This window comes from Camellia sinensis, chromosome 2 (assembly GCF_055761805.1).
Source record: "Camellia sinensis isolate YWXY chromosome 2, ASM5576180v1, whole genome shotgun sequence".
NCBI classification, from domain to species: Eukaryota; Viridiplantae; Streptophyta; class Magnoliopsida; order Ericales; family Theaceae; genus Camellia; species Camellia sinensis.
In genome coordinates this window covers 100,066,939-100,090,166 of record NC_138962.1, presented here as the reverse complement: position 1 = coordinate 100,090,166, position 23,228 = coordinate 100,066,939, and the positions used below count along the sequence as shown (strand labels likewise).

The window sequence follows — 23,228 nt, the reverse complement described above, 5'->3', positions numbered from 1 at the left end:
TTCAGATGTTACAGAGTGTTTCAGGGTTTGCAGCTCTTAGAGGAAAGCTCTCAGAGAACGAAGAGGTTTCAACTGGTTAGTTCTGCTTCCAAGCCTCAGGCTTCGCTTTGGTTTATATAGCCAATGCCGAAGAGGACGACATGACCCTCTATCGGTCACATGCATCGCCGCGTGTTCGGCGCCCCTTTTGATGGCTCGACGCTTTCTGTCGGGCGCGACTTTTGATGAAGTGGACGCGCCTTTTGAGGGCGCGACTTTTGAGGGCTCGATATATATATCCATGTATATATATATTTGGGCAGCCTATGTACACCATTATACAGTGTTCTCTACAACGGTCCGGCATGACCCCATAAACTGTCCCGACATTGATTCCGGTTAGCTTTTACAACGGTCCGGCATGACCCCATAAACTGTCCCGACATTGATTCCGGTTAGCTTCTACATCAATCCGACATGACCTCGTAACCTGTCCCGACATTGATTCCGGTTAGCTGCTCCAACGATTCGATACAGCCATACCGTGTCTTCAACAACGGTCTAACACGACCATACAGTGTCTCCTATCCTCTTTTCTTTTATGTATTAGTCTATTTTCTTATTTTGGTTACTCTTTCCAAACTCAAGTTGATTTGTGTCTCTCCTCCTTGAGTTTACGGGGGGCTGTTAAAACTACTCCACTTCACCTACTCCACTACACAACTCCACCTACTACACCTACTCCACTACACCTACTCCACTACACAACTCCACCTACTACACCTACTCCACTACACCTACTCTCCACCCACATCTCCTATATAAAGGAGACCAACCATGTACATAAAATCAATCAATCATAATACATACAATTTATTCTCTCTCTATCAATTTATCTTACACCTTAGTTGTGTTAACGGTCCAAAAAGAAGAAGAAAAAAAAGTAAACCCTTAGTTGTGATAAAAATCTGAGACGATTTTGGTACTGAGAAAATAAATAATAAAAATGCTACGACGGAATGTGTTATTATTTTTTGTTTTTTTTTTTCTTTTTAACAACAAAAAAAAGTTTCACGGGGATAGCATAACTTATGCAGGCCGGTGTAATCGATTGACGGTCAGATTTAACTTAACCCAGATTTAACCCAACTCACTCCACAACAAGTGTCTTTAGATTTTGCGAGTATAGTGCAGTCTTTTGAAAAAAATTACATTCCCAATATTGAACCCAAACATCTTGCATGGAAGAAAAGCAAAGAACCACTCGACCACCACCCCGGTGGTTTTATTTGTTTGCTTGTGTCTTGAAGTTTGCTGCTTATACTAGTTGGGGGTGACTAGCCATAGATACTCTCTAGGCAGGAATTGGATGATGGGCCAATATTGGCCTTTCCCCGGCCCATTTCTCTAAATATTCCTACAATTTTATTTTCGCAATAAGGTGAATTTTTATTTTATACCCAATATAGAATAAAATGAATTTTGAATGGAAAATTTACCTATAAATCTCATTTTGAGAAACGGTGATAATTTAATCCCAAGGATTTTTTTATAGACCAATTAGTCCCATTGATTTTGGAAACGTAAATTTAATATATTATTTAAAAATTAAATTTACGGTTATACCCTTATTTCTGTTATGTTTCCTTCTCTTTTTTTCTTTTATACTAGAAAGGTAAGGTACACAATATGTGAGAATTAAATTTGGGATAAATTTTTGTATGAGAATCTTTTTTTATTTAGAAAACATTTCAAAAGGAATACAAAAATGAATTAAAATATGAGATTCTTCAAACATTCTAAAAGGATATGAGATTCTTCAAACATTTTAAAAGGAGCACAAAAACTTCTTAATAAGCTTTGGACAAATGTATAATTTCAAACTGTAACACTCTAATGAAACACTCAAACGTAATACTCCAATGTAACACTCAAAAAAAAAAAATATTAGTGTATTTTTTTCAAATATAGCACTCTCATATAATACTTAAAAAAAAAAAAAAAAAAAAAAAATTCCTTAGTGTAACACTATAATATAACACTCAAAAAAACTCCTTATTGTACTTTTCCCAAACTCCAATATAACACTCTTAAAAAACTCCTTAGTGCAACACTTTAATATAACACATAAAAAAACTCCTTAGTGTACTTTAATCAATTGTAACACTCTAATTTAACACTCCAAAAAAAGCAAACCATTTCAAAAGGAATACAAAAATTCCTTAATAAGTTTTGGACAAATTGATAATTTTAAATTGTTAGGGTTACGTTTAGAAAAAGTACACTAATGAGTTTTTAGTATTTTTGTGTGTGTTACATTGAAGTATGTTACATTGAAATGTTACGTTTGTGATTACATTGATTGGAGCATTACGTTTGGAAAAAGTATACTAAGGAGTTTTTTTTTTTTTTTTTTTTTGTGTGGTACATTAGAGTGTTACGTTTAGGAAAAATGCACTAAAGAATTTCTTTTTTTAGTGTTACATTGTTACGTTTAGAAAAAGTACATTGAGAAGTTTTTTAATTTGTTACATTAAAGTGATACGTTATTGAAGTGTTACATTAGAGTGTTACGTTTTTGTTCGTAATGTGGAATTTGTTCTAGAAAGAAGGAAAATCCAAAACTTCTATATTGCGAATTGCCCAAATATGTAATTTTATATTTAGAGAAACCCACTTTTATCCCTGAAAAATTGAATCCAAACATGTAAGTGACTACCATTTTGTGTAATTTTCACTTTAATGAGACCTTTGGATTCAAAAGAAAAAAATGAAGGACTAAACAATTTGTAAAATCACATTTTAAGATTTATTGGCGTTTCACCCATTTTGAAAACACATTTTTTCAATTTTAAAATTGATTAGAATAGTATTAAAAATACGTCATAAAAAGTATGCTTTCAAAACATATTTTTGATTAAGACTCTGTTTGTTTTGATGTAAAATATTATTGTCAAAATTATTTTACTCGTTTTTCGTAATGTGGTTGAACAAAAAACAAATAAAATATTTTTTAAGAAAAATATTTTTGTATTATTTTCTCAAAAATGACTTGCCATTAAAAATTTCGTAAATTAATTTTTACGAAGTTGACTCTCATTCACTACGTTTTTAACACACTTAGCCTTTTTTAATAAATATATTAGCTCACTAAAAAGTCATAAATGACATTTTATTGATCAAAATTTATCTTTTCGACCATAAAATTTTTTTGTTTCAAGTGTCAACAAAATGTCGAAAAACAAAAACCAAAGCATTTTTTTTTTGTGTAAAATAATTGACAAGAAAAATATTTATTGCGTAAAATATTTCAAATTGAAACGGAGCCTAAGTTATGTTAAAAATTTTAATTAATCAAAAGCGGATTTTGTAAACATGATTTTACGAAAATTATAAATAACACTAAAAATATTTTTTTATTTTTTATTTTCTAGCTAAAATATTTGTATGTGTAAAGCGGGTTTTGTAAACATGTTTTTTCATTTAAATATTTTTTCTTTTATTTTTTTAATAAACAAACTAACATGAAAACATTAGTCATTTTTTAATATTTCAACGGAAGTGTATGGATTTAAAAAAAAAAATTAAAAAAATACTGAAGTGCACTATTAGCCATTATTGTCAACCATTTTAAATGTCATTATTAGTCTCGTTTGATAATGTTTGGCTTTTTTGTTTTAACTAATAAAAGGTCACATGCAGTGCAGATGAATATTAATCTGGTAGATATATTTTATATTTTTTGTTAAAGATAAATGCATTTCAATGCATATAAATTCTCACTTTGACTCGCAATATAAACGAAATGGTTGCAGATATAATCATAACAACAAGACTACAAACTCAGATTTTTTTTATCCATAATTTTTTCATAAATAGAAATTAATAATTCAAATTCATTTCACTCATGAATTGCACATTTCATCAATTTAATTTCTACTATACAAACTCATTCTCTATAAATTATGGTTTCTAAGTCTATTTCCTAACATTTTTGTAATCACAAATTGTTGCTACAATCTCCTTCATGTTTTCTTTACATAGACATCTCATTACAAGTTGTTCAAGTCTTTAACCCAAGCCTTAGAACTTGTAGATATGTTGTTCAAGCATCTAAACCCGAAATTTAGGCAATATAAATTATCTTTAAAAGATAAATAAAAAGGCTTTATAGTTGTAGTAGATGGTAGATTTTTTTTTTTTTATTTATAAAATTGGTATAAAAAATAAAGTGGGTTTCAATCCCACTAAAAAAGAAAAAAGAAACAAGAAGGGAAAAAAAAAGAGAAGGAAATAAGTGGTAATTGTTAAGAATGCTTTCAATAGTGGGTTTCAATCCCTCGAAACAATTATGTGTTGTAGTAACTAAGTTTTATTTGTGGTAGGATTTTTAAAGTATTGGTGGTAATATGCTTTTGATTTAATTTTGTTTGACAAAAAAATGTTTTTATTTTTAATTTTGGTTATGTTAATCATGTCATATGATTGCAATGAATATTATGCAATTTGTTGTCACATTGTGTTGTCATGGGTAATTCTTTTGCCACATCATTTGCTCTCAGTACATATCATTTATTTATTTTTGTTTTACTCCTTCCACACACCAAAGGAGGAATGATCAAATGAGATTGATCATCAATAGGCATTCACGCAAAGAAGATGCAAAGAAGGAATCCAAATGAATGGATCGAATCTTGCAAATGCTATTGTGTAGGTGAAAATATAACCACACTGCAACCTTAGTATCCAGCTGGAGAGCACCGGCAGAATAGATGGCACCTGTCTAACATGCAACAGAAAGAGAAGACTCCGGTGGTGGTTCGCCACCCGGGGGTACTCCGACGATCAAGTCAGTACTCAATATCTCTCAAAGATAAATCAATTATTCAACTCACAAACTTGAGCATAAAAAGCATACCTTAGACCCATGGGGGTGCCTCTCTTTTATAGCCAATACAATCCTAGTCCCAATAGGAGCCTAGCCCTAATAGACTTAGGATTACTGCTAATCTGGGACTCCCAGTGGGATTAGGATAAACTCTCTAAGAGTCTTACCTTTACCCAAACTGAAGTTTTCTCCCAATCTAGGACTCTTGTCCCTCATCCATGTTGAGTTCCCTCTTCATTCTAGGACTCTTGTCCCTTATCCACTTATCTCGGATTCCGATATCTTCGGAGATAACCTCGGCCTAACCGAGATTACCTCGGCATAACGACCAGGACACGTGGCACCTCGGCTGACACGTCGGCGTCACCTTGGCCACGTGTTGGTGCTCAGAAAATATATCCCCACAACTGCCCCCTAGGTTCTATTACCTCGACATTCTGAGGTGATGAAACCTACATTGTTCGCTCATCTGTGCCCCTCTGTCCGAGATCAAACTCGCCGACCTCAAAGTTCCCTAGACTTTACTGTCCACTTGTGTCAAGTATCAAGTTTCAAGCTTTCCAAGCGGCTTGAGATCACACCTCCTAGCCGAGGTTCTGGTTCCATTGATTCGAAAACTCCAAGAGCTTTGCAACTGCTCCATTCACATCTTCTGGTGGGTTCCCGATTTCCAGTCATCTATTTGACTCCGGCGATGTTCATACCGGCGTTCATTTCACTTGGTAGGCTCATAAATTCCTTACTTGTTATTAAGCTCAATATTTCATAACTCTTCTGAATCTGTTTACTTGCCATGTGTTGTCTTCTATTTTGATTTGTTTTACTGTTTGAATGCCTGGCACTGTTCTTGCCATATCCACTTTCTGTTGCTAGCATCGTGCCTGGGTCATTACTTTCTTGTTCTTCACATACTTACTTAGTTCCTGTCCACTTGGCTTTATTCATGAACTTTGTTGTCTTCTTGACTTTGAATTTTCTCTTCTTGTTTTTTTTGTTGGATTTCCAGATTCTTGCCTTTGCATAGTCTTAGAACCACGTCCCTTCTTGAAGTTGATGTCGAGATAACGGTAGAGAAGCTCCCCCTACTGACTGCCGATGCTGAACCACCGTCAACCGTTTAAGCAGCTTAGTCCGACGTTCTTCCCTAATTCTTAGGGTCTTCATTCTTGTACTTTTGTTTTCTTTGCATATGTAACTTTTTTTGCTTCTGAAAAATGTTTGTTGTTTGATGTTAACATTCCTTGCTCCTTGATTATCATTCCTTCTTCCACTGTATTTGATAGCCATGTCGGGTAATTGACTTCTCTGATGGCCCTGGCCTCCAGAAGTCTATCTACTTCTTCTTCCACTGCTTCGTCGTGCATCAACGTCGGTCTTCTTGTTCGTTGTATTACAGGTTTGGCCGACCTGTCGATGTTCAATTGGTGGCAAGTGACCTCGGGGTCAATGCCAGGCATTTCGTAAGGTGTCCAAGCGAATACTTCAATGTTTGCTCTCAAAAAAGCTTCTAATTCTCTTTCTTCTTCTTCAGCTAAGCCTGAGCCAGGAAGAAAGAAGCGTTCTTCGTCCCCCTCCTGGACGAAGATTTTCTTTAGTGCCTCTTCACTCTTCTCGGCTGGCTCTTTGCCGACATCATCTAGGACCTTTATGTCCTCGTTTTCAATCTATGCCTTCTCTGGTTCTCGAATGCTGCAGGTGGATTTCATTGCTGCCATGGAGCAATTTTTTGCCTGCAGTTGGTCTCCTCTGACTTCTTCAATCCCATGTTTTGTTGGGAACCGCAATAGTTGATGTAATGTTGAGGGAACTGCCCCCATTGCATGCAACCATGATCTTCCCAAGATTTGTAAGGAGATGGAGTGTCGATGATAGTGAATTCTGTTGTGATCTTTCTGGTGCCAGCCTGCACCTCCAAGCTTACTGCTCTTAGTGGCCATGTCGGCGTTCCAATGAACCCAACCATTGGGCCATTGGGTTGCTCCATATCGTCTGGATGAAGGCCGAGCTCCTTGTAACATCGGACATGCATGATGTCACAAGAGCTTCCTTGGTCAATCAAGATGCGTTTCACTTGGCACTTCCCAACCTGGAGGGATACTACCAAAGCATCATTATACGGGTGTTGGACCATCTCGAGGTTAGCTTCAGTAAAAGACACTACTGGTCCCAAGCACTCATCTGCCCAATGTCTCTTGTCCCCGACTTGGTAGACATGTTGCAGGTGCTTTACCTTCTGAGTCTCCCCCCTAATTTCGTTCTCGTTGACCCTCGAGTGAATTACATTAATTACCTGAGGTCCTCCTGCCTGAGGTTGCTGTGCTGGGGGAGGCGGAGCTGCTGGCACTTGAGGCAGTTTTGCCTATTCTTCTCTTGTTCTGGTCTCATCGACGAGGTCCTTTCAGATGGTCTTGCCTCATCAGATCTTCTAAGTGAGCTTTTAGTGCTCTGCAGCCCTGAGTCATATGTCCGCCTTCAGCATACACCTTAACTATGCAATCTCCTCGGGGTATAATACCTCGGTTGTACCCATTAATCGGTTTATCTCGGCTTCGACCTAACACTTGAAAATATTTATCATAATATTTCCATAAGTGTTATTTACAACTTGATACTTCACTCTTAGCAAGACTTCTGTCTTCAAATTTCTTCCAAGTCTTGGCAACATGGTTATCTCGTCACGTGTATAGATACTTCATAACCTTGGTTTAATTTCAACTTGTAAATTTTCTCAAAATTTCAACAAGTGTTAAACCAATCTTCTCTCAATCATGACCTCAGTTTAACTTTAACTTGTAAATTCTCTCAGAATTTCAACAAGTGTTAAACCAATCTTCATTTCTCGGCTTAACTCCAACTTGTAAATTCTCTCAGAATTTCAATAAGTGTTAAGATAATCTTCGTTTCTCGACTTAACTCCAACTTGTGAATTCTCTCAGAATTTCAACAAGTGTTAAGCTAATCTTCGTTTCTCGGCTTAACTTCAACTTGTGAATTCTTTCAGAATTTCAACAAGTGTTAAGCTAATCTTCGTTTCTCGGCTTTAACTCCAACTTGTGAATTCTCTCAGAATTTCAACAAGTGTTAAGCTAATCTTCGTTTCTCGGCTTAACTCCAACTTGTAAATTCTCTCAGAATTTCAACAAGTGTTTAAGCTAATCTTCATTTCTTGGCTTAACTCTAACTTGTAAATTCGCTCAGAATTTCAACAAGTGTTAAGCATCATCTCGGTTTAACTTCAACTTGTAAATTGCTACAAATTTCAACAAGTGTTAAACATCATCTCGGTTTAACTTCAACTTGTAAATTGCTACAAATTTCAACAAGTGTTAAACATCATCTAGGTTTAACTTCGACTTGTAAATTGCTACAAATTTCAACAAGTGTTAAACAATAATCTCGGTTTAACTTCAACTTGTAAATTGCTACAAATTTCAACAAGTGTTAAACATCATATATCGGCTTAACTTCAACTTGTAAATTGCTACAAATTTCAACAAGTGTTAAGCATCGCTTCGATTTAACTTCAACTTGTAAATTTTCTCAAAATTTCAGCAAGTGTTAAACATCATCTTGGTTTAACTCTGCTTGTAAACTTTCCTCAAGTTTCAACAAGCGTTAAACATATTCTTCTTCTCTCTGCCTCTTGCTTGCTGGATCCATTGTTACCTCGGCCTCGCTTTGGCGAGCCGTTTCCTTTCTCATGCTTTTATAAGCCTCTGCATCCTTTTGTACGTAGGGTCACCAGAATCCCTATGATATGGTTTTGTGCAAGGGATCTGCCCCCTGCATAGCTTCCACATACTCCTTTGTGGACTTTATAAAAGGTCTTCATCTTGGCTAACTTCAGTCCGATCTTGTGTGTTTTCTTTTTTATCTTCTGGGATCTGAGATTTGCTCACTGAGCTCTTCTCTTCTCGGATTTAAGTGCTGAGCTCTTGTCTTCTGGAATCTTGGATCTGCTCACTCAGGTTGAGCTCTTCTCTTCTCGGGCCGACTTATCTAGGCCGAGATCATGTCTTCTGGAATCTTGGATCTGCTCATTCAGGTTGAGCTCTTTGAATGTCATCTTCTTGGGAGTGCGTATGCCCCCTGTCTTTGTATCCCTTCTGGAAGGGTCTTCATTCCGTTTATGTCGACACATTCTCCATCCTTGCTAAACTAGTCGTTTCCGATACGTTGATCTTGTACGGTGGTGGCCATCTATTCTCCTTTCGTTCCCACAGACGGCGCCAAATTGTGTGGGTGAAAATCTAACCACACTGCAATCTTAGTATCCAGCTGGAGAGCACCAGTAGAATAGATGGCACATGTCTAACCTGCAACAAAAAGAGAAGATTCCGGTGGTGGTTCGCCACCCGGGGGTACTCCGACGATCAAGTCAATACTTAATATCTCTCAAAGATAAATCAATTATTCAACTCACAAGCTTGAGCATAAAAAGCATACCTTAGACCCATGGGGGTGCCTCTCTTTTATAGCCAATACAATCCTAGTCCCAATAGGAGCCTAACCCTAATGGACTTAGGATTACTTCTAATCTGGGACTCCCAGTGGGATTTGGATAAACTCTCTAAGAGTCTTATCTTTACCCAAACTGAAGTTTTCTCCCAATCTAGGACTCTTGTCCCTCATCCATGTTGAGTTCCCTCTTCATTCTAGGACTCTTGTCCCTTATCTACTTATCTCAGATTTTGATATTTTCGGAGATAACCTCGGCCTAACCGAGATTACCTCGGCATAACGACCAGGACACGTGGAACCTCGGTTGGCACGTCGGCGTCACCTTGGCCACGTGTTGGTGCTTAGAAAATATATCCCCACAGTTATTAAGGCTCAGGGTTAACTCTGACTTTTTAGAGGGCCTAGGACGAACTCAGAAGATGGGTCTCGATTCTCATACAATTGTTAAAATATATATATACATTGCTAAAATAGTAACAATCTTCAATTTATTTTTATTTTTTGCTTGTACCTTCTATAAATTTGTTGCATATAGTACACATAATTATTGACGTAAATCATAATTATTGAGATAAATTTTAAATATTTTTGATTATTAACACTATCAATTTATTCACACTTTTTCCTAACATAGTAAATTAAATTGAAAATTTGAATAATTTCAGCTTAAAAAAAAATTATTTCTCCAAAACAATTGTAATTTGTATAGTCAAACAATATTAGGTAAATTATACAAATAGTCCCTATAGTTTACAAGATGTGTCAATTTGGTCTCAGTTGTTTGAATTTACTTGGTTTTGTTTCTTAATTTGACGGATTGTGTCATTTTAGTCTAATAAATAACGGTTGTTAAGTTTGGTGAGCGGGAAGTCAAACTATGTGTCAATTTGGTCTTTGTAGTTCACACCATGTGTCAATTTGGTCACTGTCAAAATCGAGCAAATTAAAACAGCAGGGACCAAATTGACACATTGTGTAGATTTTCTGTCCACTAAACTTAACAACCATTATTTATTGGACTCAAATGACACAATCTATTAAATTAAGGGACAAAATTGAGCAAATTGAAACAACAGAGACCAAATTGACACATCGTGTAAACTACATAGGCCATTTGCATAATTTACCCAACAATATTCTATAAATAATTCATGCATTTGTCTAATAACCATCCATTATTTTTAAATAATTCACCAATTCAATTGTTTGTTTAAAATTTCATTTTTAAACTAGAGCAAATTGTGACAATAGTCCCTGTATTTTGGTCCTTACGTCATTTTGGTCCCTGTAATTTCAATTGACTCGATTTTAACCTTGAATTTATGATTTTGCTCTTAGCATTTTTTATGATGATCCAGAATTTAAAAAAAAAAAAAAAAGGGCCCTCAAATACACATTACACAGACGCACACACCCAATTTATATATACATGGATATGTAGCCTAAGAGATTTGTGTGTGCTGATATAGACATATATAATATAATTTATATATATATATTTGTGTGTAAAGATAGGCAACCACGTGGGGGGGGGGAGGGGGGCGCTGCCCCTCCACTCCTTTCCCCTCATTCCTTTTTCTCTTTGCTTATTCTTCTTGTTTGAAGCATCTACAATGGTCTGGTCTACAAAACTGGAGAGAGAACCCAGTCAACCATAATCGTTTCTAGGGACCCTCTGGTCCCCAATCACTGGCACTTTCAGGATATGATGAAGTAAATGATGGCCTAATGGCATTGAGTTCTTCTCTAGCAGAGATGGACGCTTTGGTTCTCAACACTGCTGACCCTTTAACCAAATCGAAGCTCTCTCACATGGCTTATTCTCTCTAGCCTCTCTCTCTAGTTCTGATCTCTAAATTCACTCTCAATTTGTGTGTGCTCGATCTTTCCCTCATCTAAAGAAGAAGATGATGGATAAAGAAGCTTTTCTTGGGGGAGAAAGCAGTGGTGGTGGGAGTAGAGATCGGTCATCGCACTTCCCTCGAAGATCAGACGCCATCGCTTATGGCTCACCTTACCAGAAGGCCGCTACTCTTGTTGATTTGGCTGAAGATGGTGTTGGTCTTCCTGAGCAAATTCTTGATCAGTCAAGCTATGAAACTGCAACAAAGTTTTACTTCATATTTGTTCAATTTGATTTACTTTGGTCCCTTAATTTCTTTGCTTTGATTGTTCTAAATTTCCTTGAGAAGCCGTTGTGGTGTGCTGAGTATTCTGCATATTCTTGCAGTAATAGAGAGTACTATTTTCTTGGACAGTTGCCATACTTAACTGGTGCAGAGTCTCTTGTTTATGAGGGTGTAACTCTTATCATTCTCATGATACATACCTACTTTCCCATTTCTTATGAAGGATTTCATATCTACTGGAAAAGTCATCTTAATCAATTAAAGGGAATTACGGGAGAGCATCCTCATCTTGGCTGGAATGCTTAGCACATACTTCAATGTCGTGGCTCTTGGGTTTTTATTTCTTCTGTTCTCCAGTTGGGTATCGTATGTCATGTTTGAAGATACCGAACATGGGAAGACAGTTTTGACTTCTTTCGACACAGCATTATATCAAATGTTTGTTTTGTTCACCACATCTAACAATCCCGATGCCTAGATTCCTGCATACAAGGCTTCACGTTGCTTCAAAAGTCAGCTTGCAAAACAAGTATCTGAAAAGGACTGTACGAGGAAAATAATTTTAGGGAAAGTCTTTAATCTCATTCATAAAAATAATTGTGGATATTAACAAAGGGCAATGTATCCATCTGTTTGAAGAGCTCAATAAATATAGTTCTTGAGGCCAAAGTGACGAGCTTGGTTAGAGCAACATTTTGATCGGTGGAGATCAAAATCTGACAAAATCGAAAATTTGGATTAGCTTTTCTTCGTACTTGAGGTAAGGATTTTTCCTATACTTCTTTATGCACTTTTACTTGATTATAGGGAGTTTAGAGTTGTATATAATTTAATTAGATTTTTTGAAAAAAAATTGTGATTTATTTGCTTAAAAGAGAAATTTTGAGAAAAATACAAAGTTGATGCCCAAATTGTGAAAGTGTAAACTTGGAATATGTTTGTAAGGTTGTGAAAGAGTTATGTTTTAAATTTGAACAAAAACGGACTTCGATTCGATTGGTTTTGAAATTTTTACCGGTTTATGACCAAAAAAGCATTTTTACGGAAAACAAAGGAATTACGTTTAATTTTTTGGGCTTTCGATCAAAATAGGATGTCATAACTAAATAATGCTTGGAGAATGAGTTTGGAAAGAAAATGACATTTTCTTGGGCATTAACGGTATTGTTTTGTTTAATGTATCTGTTGGAATAAAACTGACACGGTTAGAAATGGACCTTGAGAGGTTACCGGATGTGATTGTGATATGAAAACTAGTGTAGTTGTTCATATTTGATGAGACGTGGAATAGATTGTATTTATCAGAATTTTTTTGGAATTTAATTGTTTAAATATCCGTTTAGAAATATCTGTTTTGGGCTATCGGTGGAGGATAGCCATGATTGTTGTAGAAATGCATGAGACTTGGGTAAATTGAACCGCATTCCTCATTTGTTGCATTGGACATTGCATTACATTCATTTCATTGGAAATGTATCTATTTTTGAGAAATGTTTGGAAATATATTTGTTTGCGAAAAGATGAATACTTGGCGAATCTGGGTAGGGGGTGTAGAACCGCGTAGTTAGGTGTCGAGCCTTCCAGTTTACTAATAAAAATGACAGTGGTAGTGCATTAAGGCCTACTTGCAGATACTCATCTAGAGATTCACAGAGCTTGTATTCATGTAACATATATGGTTTAAAATGGAAATGATTTTATATTTGTTGTTGCATCTCAGCATTGCATGCTTTATAAAAAGAGAGATAAACTATTTTATCATGAGCATGGCATGAGCATACTCCTCTTTAGTCTTGTCATTGTTCATATGTTGTATTGTATATCTCTACTAGGCTGTGGCTCACCCTATAAGGGAAACCATTTCAGGTACAGGTGCTATGCCTCTGTCAAGGCATTGACTTGGGAGGACTCGGAGCTGAGGCTTCATTTTTGTTTTATTATTATTTGTTGAATGTAAGCCCAGGGCTAAATTTGTGTTAAGTTAAAACTCCATTTTGTGTAACCAAGAATGTTTTTGGATAAATTTGTAAGCCTGTAGGACACTTATCATCTGTTTGGCTTCCATTTCATATTTGTTGTACAATGCATATTTGGGATTAGAACTGGGGCATTGAGATTTGAACAACATCTATTTGGCATTTGGGATTTAATGGAAATGGGTGTATGGATTAGTTAGCTATATATGTGTTTGTCTATCAGGTGGGTTTTGTTGCATAAATAAATATATCATGCCCAATTTTCGAGGCGTGACATTTTTTTTGTAAAAAAAATATGCATATAAGTAACTTGTGTCATATTTTTTAGAGTAAAATTATAAATTTACTAACTTCAGTGATTTAACCTTAACTAATTCAGTGATTATTTTACGTCAAAAACACTAATGATATTATCAATTGGACCAAATTGACACAAAATTTAAAAGTAAGGGTCAAAATTAAGCCAATTGAAAATGTATGGACCAAAATAACATAGAGGGTAAAATATAGGTTCAATTTTCCCTTTAAACTACTAATACTATAATGCAGTATTTGGTTCACTGAAATGTAATTGAATTTGAATGTATTGGTCATTTATTAATCATAAAATTACTTTTTCCTCAAAATGGTGAATGATGATTTTATTTGTAATCTTTTTTAGTAAATCAAACGTGAAAATAGATATTATTGAAATGACTACTCTATTCAACTTTATTTTAATAAATCAAACATAACTTAAGACCGAAATAATTAACCAAACATAACTTAAGATCAAAATTATTTCAGGGCCTTATTTTTAGATAGAATTTGGGGGCCTGAGGCGGCGGCCTTACTTGCCTTACCTCAGGGTTGGCCTTGTCAAGGCTATCACAGAGGATCCTACACGTCTCTAACACTCTGAGCTTTCGGATTATTCGGACTCTAAGATTTCCAATTTGAGTGAGGATTAGAACTTCACGTGTGTACTAAATTATATCAGTTTTTCCATAATTTAGTATTGTGTGTGAAGTTGAGTGTTTCACAGTGAGATTGTGGGAGGTTGTGTTTCAATTATCTTTGTAATTGTTAAACTTTATACTTGTCATTTTAGTTATGCTGACTATTAGCCCTTATAACTAATTATTAGTTTATTTAGTTTGTATATGAGAATTAAGTTTAAAAGATCAAATATTAAAGTTTCTAGAACGAAATAATATAATTGTTCTAGTTTTACAATCGGTAAATATATATATATATATTTTATCGATTTTCTAAAAAAATTAAAAACAAATACTAAACAAGATCAGTAATGACATTTCAATTGGTTGACAATAATTAATGATACATTTATCAAGTACACTTCAAAAAAAAAATTTGTCCATACACTAGTTGAAATATTAAAAAATGACTAATATTTTTACTATGTTATTTTTTTATTTTTTATTTTTTTAAAAAAAGAGTGTAAAAACGTTATTACACATTTTTAATGTCTTCAAAAAGAATAAACGTAAAACGTGTTTTGTAAACATATTTTATAAAAAATAAAAAGTGAGTTTACAAAACCCATTTTATACCTACAAAATATTTTAATTAGAAAATAAAAATATTTAAGCTAAAAAAAAAATTAAAAGATATTTTTATGTGATTTATAATTCTTGTAAAAGCGTTTTTACAAAATTCACTTTTGTTTAATTAAGTTTTTTAACATAACTTAATGAAAAATGTGTTTTGAAAACACACTTCTCATGAGATATTTTTGTTATTACTTCAATCAACTTTTAAATCTAAAAAACGTGTTTTTAAAAATGTGTTTTCAAAACCCACTTTACCCTATGTTGGGAATAAATTAAAAATCCACGCTATTGTGGAAATAAAGTTGTAGAAATACTTTTCTTAGGAAAATGGGCCAGATTAAATATATGATAGGGTCACCTAATATTTTTTTTTGGATCGGCAAAAGTTAATTATTAATTATTAGATTAGCATCTATGGAAGTTAACCCTACCATTTGCAAAGCATCAAGTGCTGGCCTCCTTAATTCAACTCCTCCTATAAAGAGTATAACTCATGACTTCCCCCTAGGGATTAAGCCCTAAGGAAAGTCATGTTGGCCAACTAGACTAGGCTTAGTTGGTTAATATTATAATCATTGTTGATCAACACAAACAATACACCGCCTTTTAAGAATGTATTACTTTAAGAATTCTAATGATTTTAATCCATACAAATTGTGACAATCATCTTGGTGATATAAACAAGAAGTTTTTGTTTTTTTGCTTAGAATTTAGTAGAAAGATAAAAATCACAAGAGTGAGAGGCCGGCCTCTCTCTCTTTTCCTAGAAAAATTATTCAGTAATTTTATTTTTTCAATTAATTTTATTAAATAAAAAATTATAACAACAAAATAATTATAATTTTTCAAACTATAGAGATAATTCATATTTTAAATAAACTTCAAGAATGTATTTATAATTTGTCATTTTTTTTATTCATTAATTTCTCTATATTTCAATAGACAGTCCAGCATGACTATGGATAGAAACTAAAAAGGAATTGTTAGAGTCAATCAATCTAAATGCCTATATAAATGTAGTTTGTAAAGTTTAAGCATTATTGATCAACACTACATGTGATTGGTGGATGTGGTTGGAAACAGATACCAAAAGGGAAAATTATTCAGTAGTCTTGTAACACCAGGCTATTTGCCTATGTGGTGCTCCGCGCCAATTAAATCTGGACACAAATTCAGATTTCAGTTTGTTCGCCACATCACCATACAAAGTTGATTCCCACCCTTGAGTTAACGAAAAGGCAAAGTTGTTAACGGAGAAGAGTTAAACATCTACCAAACAGGTTTGTTTCTTAGGAAGAAATCATTTTTACTTTTTCTAATGGATATGGGATTTTGAAGTCACATCATTTCGGATTTCCACAACCGGAAATAAATTTTATTAAATGACCAGTTTCTCAAGCATATATCCATCAGCAAGGAGATCAGTTTCAACCTTCAACCTTAAGGCGCAACAGAGATGACCTTCCAATTTCAATAATGGATTTCTTTGCTGCTACAAACAGTCAATGGATTTCTTAGGCTTGCCAATATTCATGCCTTATGTAATGCCATATTTTTTTATTCGTGCCTTTCGAAATGTCATATTGGCTAAATGCTTTGTAAATTTAAATTACTCCCTTTATTATGGTTAATAGCAAAATGTTGATCAAATTTAAAGCTGTTTTTCCTGCTCTTATCAACTGTGAATCAAGTTCAAATGGAAATCTATGAAATGTAATTAGTTTATTGTAGGACTCAGGTTTTGTCTATTATAGGCCTCGTTTGAGAAGTTAGCTATTTTAGTAAGCTATTTTAATTTTTAGCTAATTTAGTAGGCTAAAAATTAGGGACCAATTATCTTAGTTGCCAAAAGTGTCATTGTTGTATTTTTAGCAACGAAATTGAAAATTTCATAATGAATTACTATGCTTTTGGAACCAAAATTTTTGTCACAAAAATAAACCTTTTTGTACGAATTTATTTTTGTCCCTGAATATACTTTTATAACTGACATTTTAAAAAGTTTATCGCTAAATGTTCTTTCTTTTTTTTACTTTTCAAGACAGTATTTTCAAAAAAAATTATGATCATATAAACCTTTATAGTTTGACCAGCAAAGTTCACCACTTCCATGAGAGATCTCAGTGAATACTATTACTACTCCTTGATTTGAAATTAATGCATCAAGTACTAAAGTTAATTCTGAATAAAGAGGCAATTTGTTTGGCTTGGCGTGTAATCGAATACTAAATGAAAAAAGGTTGACAATTTCAGATGTATTTTTTGAAACAAAATGGTAAAATCGTTAATTAAATTTTTAAATAAGCCGCTAGGTGAGGTGACTAATAAATTATTGAAATAGAACACTCAGACCACAAAGCTCAAATCTAGGAAGGTTGCCAACTTTTAATGATGTGTTTGATTCATAGATTTGAAGAGAGATTTGAAAAAGGAGAGGGAAAAAGTGCCTGAAACTCAATAAAATATAGGTATATTTTATTGACATTTCACCTACTTTTTTCCTTTTCCTTTCCCTATCCCTTCCGAAATCCATGAACCAAACACAACTAAATGTTTAATTTCAAGGAGAATAAAAATTCAGCAATATTAAACATTATTCATAAAAGGCCGGCCTCTCTGTCTCTCTCTATTCCTATCTCTTCCTGATCACATCCACCAATTATACAGAGAAATCAATAAAAAAGTAGGTAGCAAACAAACTGGTGAAATGGCCAATGAGATGAGACTCCATTATTGTTGATTTGTAATTTCTTCATAACCCTTCGTCAAACTGTTTGTTTGTTTTATCTCTGTATTGCTTTGTTTTTGAAGAGTTTCTGGCTTTTCATATCCTTCATAATTCCAAAGTTGTTTGAAGTTTGCAGAGTTTCAGCATGTTTTTGATCTCTGTATGCTTCGTTTCTTACCTTTCATATCTTTTATTTGCCAAAGTTGTTCCAAGTTTGTAGAGGTTCTGCCTGTTCTTGATCTGTGTATTGCTTCATTTTGACTCAATTTCTTATCTTTACCACCAAAGTCTGTTTATCTGTATTTTGCCGTAAACCTGTTCTTCAATTTCTTACCTTTCCTTCTTTCAGAACAAACACCATGGATGTATTTGGGATCTTTATCTCTCCATTAATACAAGCTATGGTTGATAAATTATCCTCTTATTTTAGCAACTTAGTGAGCACAATGGACGTTGGCACTGGCATCCACAATCTGAAGAAGGCATTAGAGGATTTAGAGACTGTTGGCTGATGCAGAGAACAAACAGATATACCACAAGGCTATCAAAAAGTGGCTTGAAGAGGTTTACCATTTGGCTTACGATGCAGATGACATATTGGATGATTTTGCCACTGACGATCTCGAAAGGAAGCTAATGGCAGAAAGGAAGCTAATGGCAGACGAGACGACGATCAAAAGAAGACCAGCTAAGTTTCCACGCCTCTCCGATATTGTTCCATTCAATTTAAAAAATGGGTCAAAGCTAATTGAGATTACTAGTCAATTACAAGAAGTTGCTACAAAAGGAAAAGAACTTGGTTTAGATAACAGACTTGTTGGGAGGATGTCTACAGATTTACGGCAGAGATCACAAACTACATGTTTGAAGGAGCCTCACATTCATGGCAGAGATGAAGACATCAAGCAAATTATCGAATTGCTGCTTGCGGATGCTCCTGCTGGAAACTTTTTTGATGTAATTCCTATTGTAGGAATGGGTGGGATTGGCAAGACTACACTAGCTCAGCACATTTACAATGATGACCGAGTGGAAAATTATTTCAATCTAAAAGCATGGGTATGTGTATCTGATGACTTCGAAGTTACGAGGATAACAAAGGCAATTCTCGAGTCGTTCACTCACGGTTCATGTAATTTTAGTAACTTAAATGAGGTTCAAGTTCAACTTAGCAAAACGGTGGCAGGGTAAAAGTTTTTGCTTGTCCTAGATGACGTGTGGGACTATGGACGTGATGGGTGGAATTTGTTACGATCCCCATTTGGAGCTGGAGCACCTGGAAGTAAAATCATTGTGACAACGCGAGACAGAGGTGTTGCAAAGCAGATGGGAATGGATAAATATCACAATTTGCACAACTTATCATATGGCGATTGTTGGTTAATCTTTTCCCAACATGCATTTCAGAACAGAAATATTGAGGAATACAAAGAATTGGAATCAATTGGTAAGAAAATTGTTGAGAACAGGTGCAGAGGCTTACCTTTGGCAGCGAGGGCTCTTGGCAGCTTATTGTGCTGTAAACAAGAAGAACGTGAATGGAAAGAGATACTAAACAGCAATATATGGAATGACGAAAGTGGCATTCTCACAGCATTGAAATTGAGCTACCTTCATCTCCCTGTCCAGTTGAAGAGGTGCTTTTCCTACTGTGCAATTATCACAAAGGACTACGGATTCACGGAGGAGGAATTAGTCTTGCTATGGATGGCTGAAGGTTTAATTGAGCAACCAAAAGGTGGAGACCAAATGGAAGATTTAGGCCGCAAGTATTTTCACGAATTGGTGTCAAGATCATTTTTTCAACCGTTAAGTGGTAACAAATCCCTATTCATAATGCATGACCTCATCAATGATTTGGCTCAAGATGTCGCAGGGGACAAATGTTTTAGGTTGGAAAATAATTTAGAAGGTGGCAGGCAGATCAAGATTTCTGTCAAAGCTCGACATGCATCTTATGTTGGTAGCTACATTGAGGAATCAAAAAATTTAAAGTTTTTGATGATGCCAAATGCTTACGAACATTCTTACAGTTTTTTCCACTGAGTTTCCATGCAACGAGGTACTTGTTTCATGATTTGTTGCCAAAGTTAAAATGCTTACGTGAGTTGCGTTTACATTATAATAGCATGGATGAACTACCAGATTCCATTGGAGATCTAAAGCATTTGAGGTACCTTGATGTATCCTGTTCTGGGATTACAAGGTTACCTGACACGGTAGTAACTCTCTACAATTTACAAGTCTTGTTTATGAAATTTTGTTGTCGACTTCGGAAGTTGCCTCCAAACATAGGGAGGCTAGTGAACTTGCGCCATTTTGACATGATTGGAGTGCATATTCCATCATCAGAAGAGATGTCGCTACATATAGGTAAATTAACTAATCTCCAAACATTGTCAAATTTTATGGTGGGTAAAGATTGTGGGCGTAAAATAGGAGAGTTGAAAAACCTATCGCACATTCGAGGGGCAATACACATATCAAGACTGGAGAATGTCAGTGGTGTTAAGGATGCAAGGGAGGCCAATTTTATGTCTAAGGAGGAGTTAAAAGAGTTATCACTAGAATGGGGTAAATCTCACCGTTCACAGAATGACATAGTTGAGAGGGATGTGCTAGATGTGATGAGACCTTTCAAATTGTTGGAACGACTCACCATCAGATGGTATGGCAGTACAAAATTTCCAAACTGGGTTGGAGATGTTTCGTTCTCCAAAATGGTGTTCATGCAATTAAAAGGTAGCAAATGTTGTAGATCTTTGCCACCACTTGGACAACTACCCTTGCTTAAAGACCTTTGCATTGAAGGAATGAGTGCAATAAAGCGCTTGGGTTGTGAGTTCTATGGGCAGCAGTGTGGTGCCAAACCTTTCCCCTCTCTAGAGAGACTGAGCTTTGAGTTTATGCCAGAAGGGGAGGAATGGTCTGCTTTTGAAACAGAGGGAGTTCAGCCGTTCAGTCATCTCAGTGAGCTTTCCATAAAAAATTGTCCCAAACTTGTTGGAAGATTACCAAATGATCTTCCTTGTCTCAATTCTCTCAAAATTGATGGTTGTCCGCAGTTGTTGATTGATGTTTCGAGCCTCGTTCAGCCATCACTTGCGTCCTTGTCAATGAATAATGTTATTCTCCCAAGAGAAAGCCATGTTACAGTTCTCAACTCCCTCTGTGATCCAAGCACAACTGATGAAGAGTTACTGGCTAATGAAATGTCTAACCTAAGAAGCACGGACACTTCTAAGAAGGTGACGTATTCGTGTCATGTCCGTGTCGGACACCGACACTCTTTGGACACTCTTAGGACACGTGTCCAATACTCTTCAAAACGTGTCCTATTTTTTAAATATTTTTAAAGACCCGGACACTCTTTGGACACTTGGAGGACACACGTGTCAATTGTTTAAACACATGTGTCTATTGATTATACATATGTGAAACTAATTATAAGTTTGAACAAAATAACTTAAGATACAATAATAAAACAAAAACCATATAAATTCATAGGAATTAGTGCTATATTGCATTTTTTATTATCTTTGAATGATATATTCATATATATAACATATAATAAATATATAAAATTATATATTTCATGCGTGTCCTCCACGTGTCGTGTCTTGCATTTTTTTAAAATTAACGTGTCGGCGTGTCCGTGTCGTATTCGTGTCGTGTCACGTGTCCGTGTCCATGCTTCTTAGTGTCTAACCATTTGACTTCAATAACTGCCTTGAGCATTTCTGATATTGAAAAACTGGCATTCCTACTGACATGGTTTACTCAAGATTTGATGGGACTCGAGAAATTGGACATTAGTAACTGCCAAGAACTCATAACATTGTGGCGGAATAAGGTGAGAATACAAGTATGTCTCCCTTCCCTCTGCCATTTGAAGATTTCTCATTGCCCTAAAGTGGTTTGCTTGTTTGAAGAAGAGCAAGAAAAAGGAGGAGAAGGTTGGAAAAAGCAGCAACATGATGCTTTGGAGTCGCTACCCGAGTTGATGACACTCAATAATCTGCAAGAGTTGCTGGTTTCTGAATGTGCATCACTCACATATTTATTGTCAAGAGGTGGGCTACCATCCACACTAAAACAACTTGGGATTGAGTTGTGTGAAAATCTGGAGTCACTTTTTGTAGCGGAAGGGATCAAAATTGATTGTCCATCTCTTGAAACTATTTGTATCGAATTTTGTGGGAGTCTCAAATCTTTACCTGAAGCCAATAATCTCAGGAATCTCAGTGAATTGCAGATAAACTATTGTTATAATCTGGAGCCCCTGTCACTTGGTGGTCATGATGAGAACAACAACAACATGAACCAACTCAGTTCGCTTCAAAAGCTGTGTTTATATAAATGCAGAGCAGGAATGGTCTCCTACTTTGTCAAGGAAGGGAGTTTCCCCACCAACATCACTTCACTTGAAATCGGGAATTTGAGAGGGGACGACGTCGGTCAACTTCCACTTCCGTTAAAGTGGGGTTTGTACAAACTCTCTTCTCTTACAACACTCGAACTTCAAGGCCGAGATTGGCCGTGGAGAGATACGGTGTCCTTTCCAGAAGAAGGGATGTTCCTGCCCACCTCTCTTCTCAATTTGACCATCCTCCAGTTCCCAAATCTGGAAAGACTCTCTTATGAGGAGTTTCAAAACCTCACCTCTCTCCAAACACTTGAAATCTGGGGTTGCCCTAGGCTCGCGTCCTTTCCACAGGAAGGGTTGCCTCCCTCTCTTTTGCTTCTATCGATCTATAACTGCCCTGAGCTTGCGACCTTTCCAGAACAAGGATTGCCTCCCTCGCTTTTGTCACTGGACATCGGGCGATGTAATCCAATACTGAAACAGAAGTGTGAAAAGGGCCCATCATCCAATACATTCCCAATGTAGATCTTAGGTAGCCTACTGCAAGGTACAAACGAACAAACACAAAATCTCTCATACCATTTTTATTTTGTATTTATTTTTTCATTATCAATATCATCTTAGATTTTCATCACAATTGAGAGTTTACTATCTACTTCTTTTAAATTGCAAGAGGGAAAATTTAATTAGCTCAATGCATAAATTTTATGATAATTATATTCTAAATAAAAATGACTATAATAGACATCCAGCAACACTTATAATATTATATAGAAAATTTTTTTGTACATATCTTTTAAGAATAAGAAAATCTCAATGTAGACCTTTTGACTTAAAAAAATTAAATCATAATTTTTCCATTAAGACCGATGGGTCTTGGCAATGAACTTCTGTCGATTGTTATTTTTATTCTTATTAATATTCGTCTTATTATTGGAAGTTAGAGGGTAGGAAAAACTAGTTTAAACCAATTTGACTAGCAACTAGGATGCCCTTTTTTTTTTTTTTTTTTTAAGGGCAAGGTAGTCTGCCCTCGAGTGTCTTCCTCTTGAAATCTAATTTGGTCTCTGCAACAAACAATGGATTTGTGATGCTCTGATTTTGAATGGATAGCAACACTGAGGGAGGTGCTACCATGCTTCAAAAAA

At 35.4% G+C, this 23,228-nt stretch overlaps 2 protein-coding genes and 1 pseudogene across 3 annotated transcripts; all 3 read left to right on the top strand.

The window, feature by feature from the left end:
* Window positions 1-10,852: 10,852 nt before the first annotated feature.
* Window positions 10,853-13,507, top strand: LOC114309029 (two pore calcium channel protein 1A pseudogene; annotated as a pseudogene). Its single transcript, XR_014361409.1, has 2 exons — window positions 10,853-12,217; window positions 13,324-13,507. The product of XR_014361409.1 is annotated as a two pore calcium channel protein 1A pseudogene (transcript).
* Window positions 13,508-15,400: 1,893 nt separating this feature from the next.
* LOC145816193 (putative disease resistance RPP13-like protein 1) lies at window positions 15,401-19,760 on the top strand. The gene is made up of 3 exons (XM_082912492.1): window positions 15,401-15,470; window positions 18,232-18,840; window positions 18,925-19,760. The coding sequence occupies exons 1-3, from the start codon at window positions 15,401-15,403 to the stop codon at window positions 19,758-19,760; spliced, it is 1,515 nt and encodes a 504-aa protein (XP_082768618.1).
* An 83-nt stretch (window positions 19,761-19,843) lies between these two features.
* LOC145789201 (putative disease resistance protein At3g14460) lies at window positions 19,844-22,605 on the top strand. Its single transcript, XM_082912485.1, has 2 exons — window positions 19,844-20,962; window positions 21,610-22,605. The coding sequence occupies exons 1-2, from the start codon at window positions 19,844-19,846 to the stop codon at window positions 22,603-22,605; spliced, it is 2,115 nt and encodes a 704-aa protein (XP_082768611.1).
* Window positions 22,606-23,228: the final 623 nt, after the last annotated feature.

What these genes read in the sequence shown, in the direction of transcription:
- LOC145816193 (XM_082912492.1), top strand. Translation starts at nt 15,401, where the DNA reads ATGGAAGTTAACCCTACCATTTGCAAAGCATCAAGTGCTGGCCTCCTT. An exon ending in TTCAACTCCTCCTATAAAGA is followed by an intron (nt 15,471 to 18,231) that starts GTATAACTCATG and finishes TGGCTGATGCAG; the next exon opens with AGAACAAACAGATATACCAC. An exon ending in TCTCGAGTCGTTCACTCACG is followed by an intron (nt 18,841 to 18,924) that starts GTTCATGTAATT and finishes TGCTTGTCCTAG; the next exon opens with ATGACGTGTGGGACTATGGA.
- LOC145789201 (XM_082912485.1), top strand. Translation starts at nt 19,844, where the DNA reads ATGGATGAACTACCAGATTCCATTGGAGATCTAAAGCATTTGAGGTAC. An exon ending in GCACGGACACTTCTAAGAAG is followed by an intron (nt 20,963 to 21,609) that starts GTGACGTATTCG and finishes TGCCATTTGAAG; the next exon opens with ATTTCTCATTGCCCTAAAGT.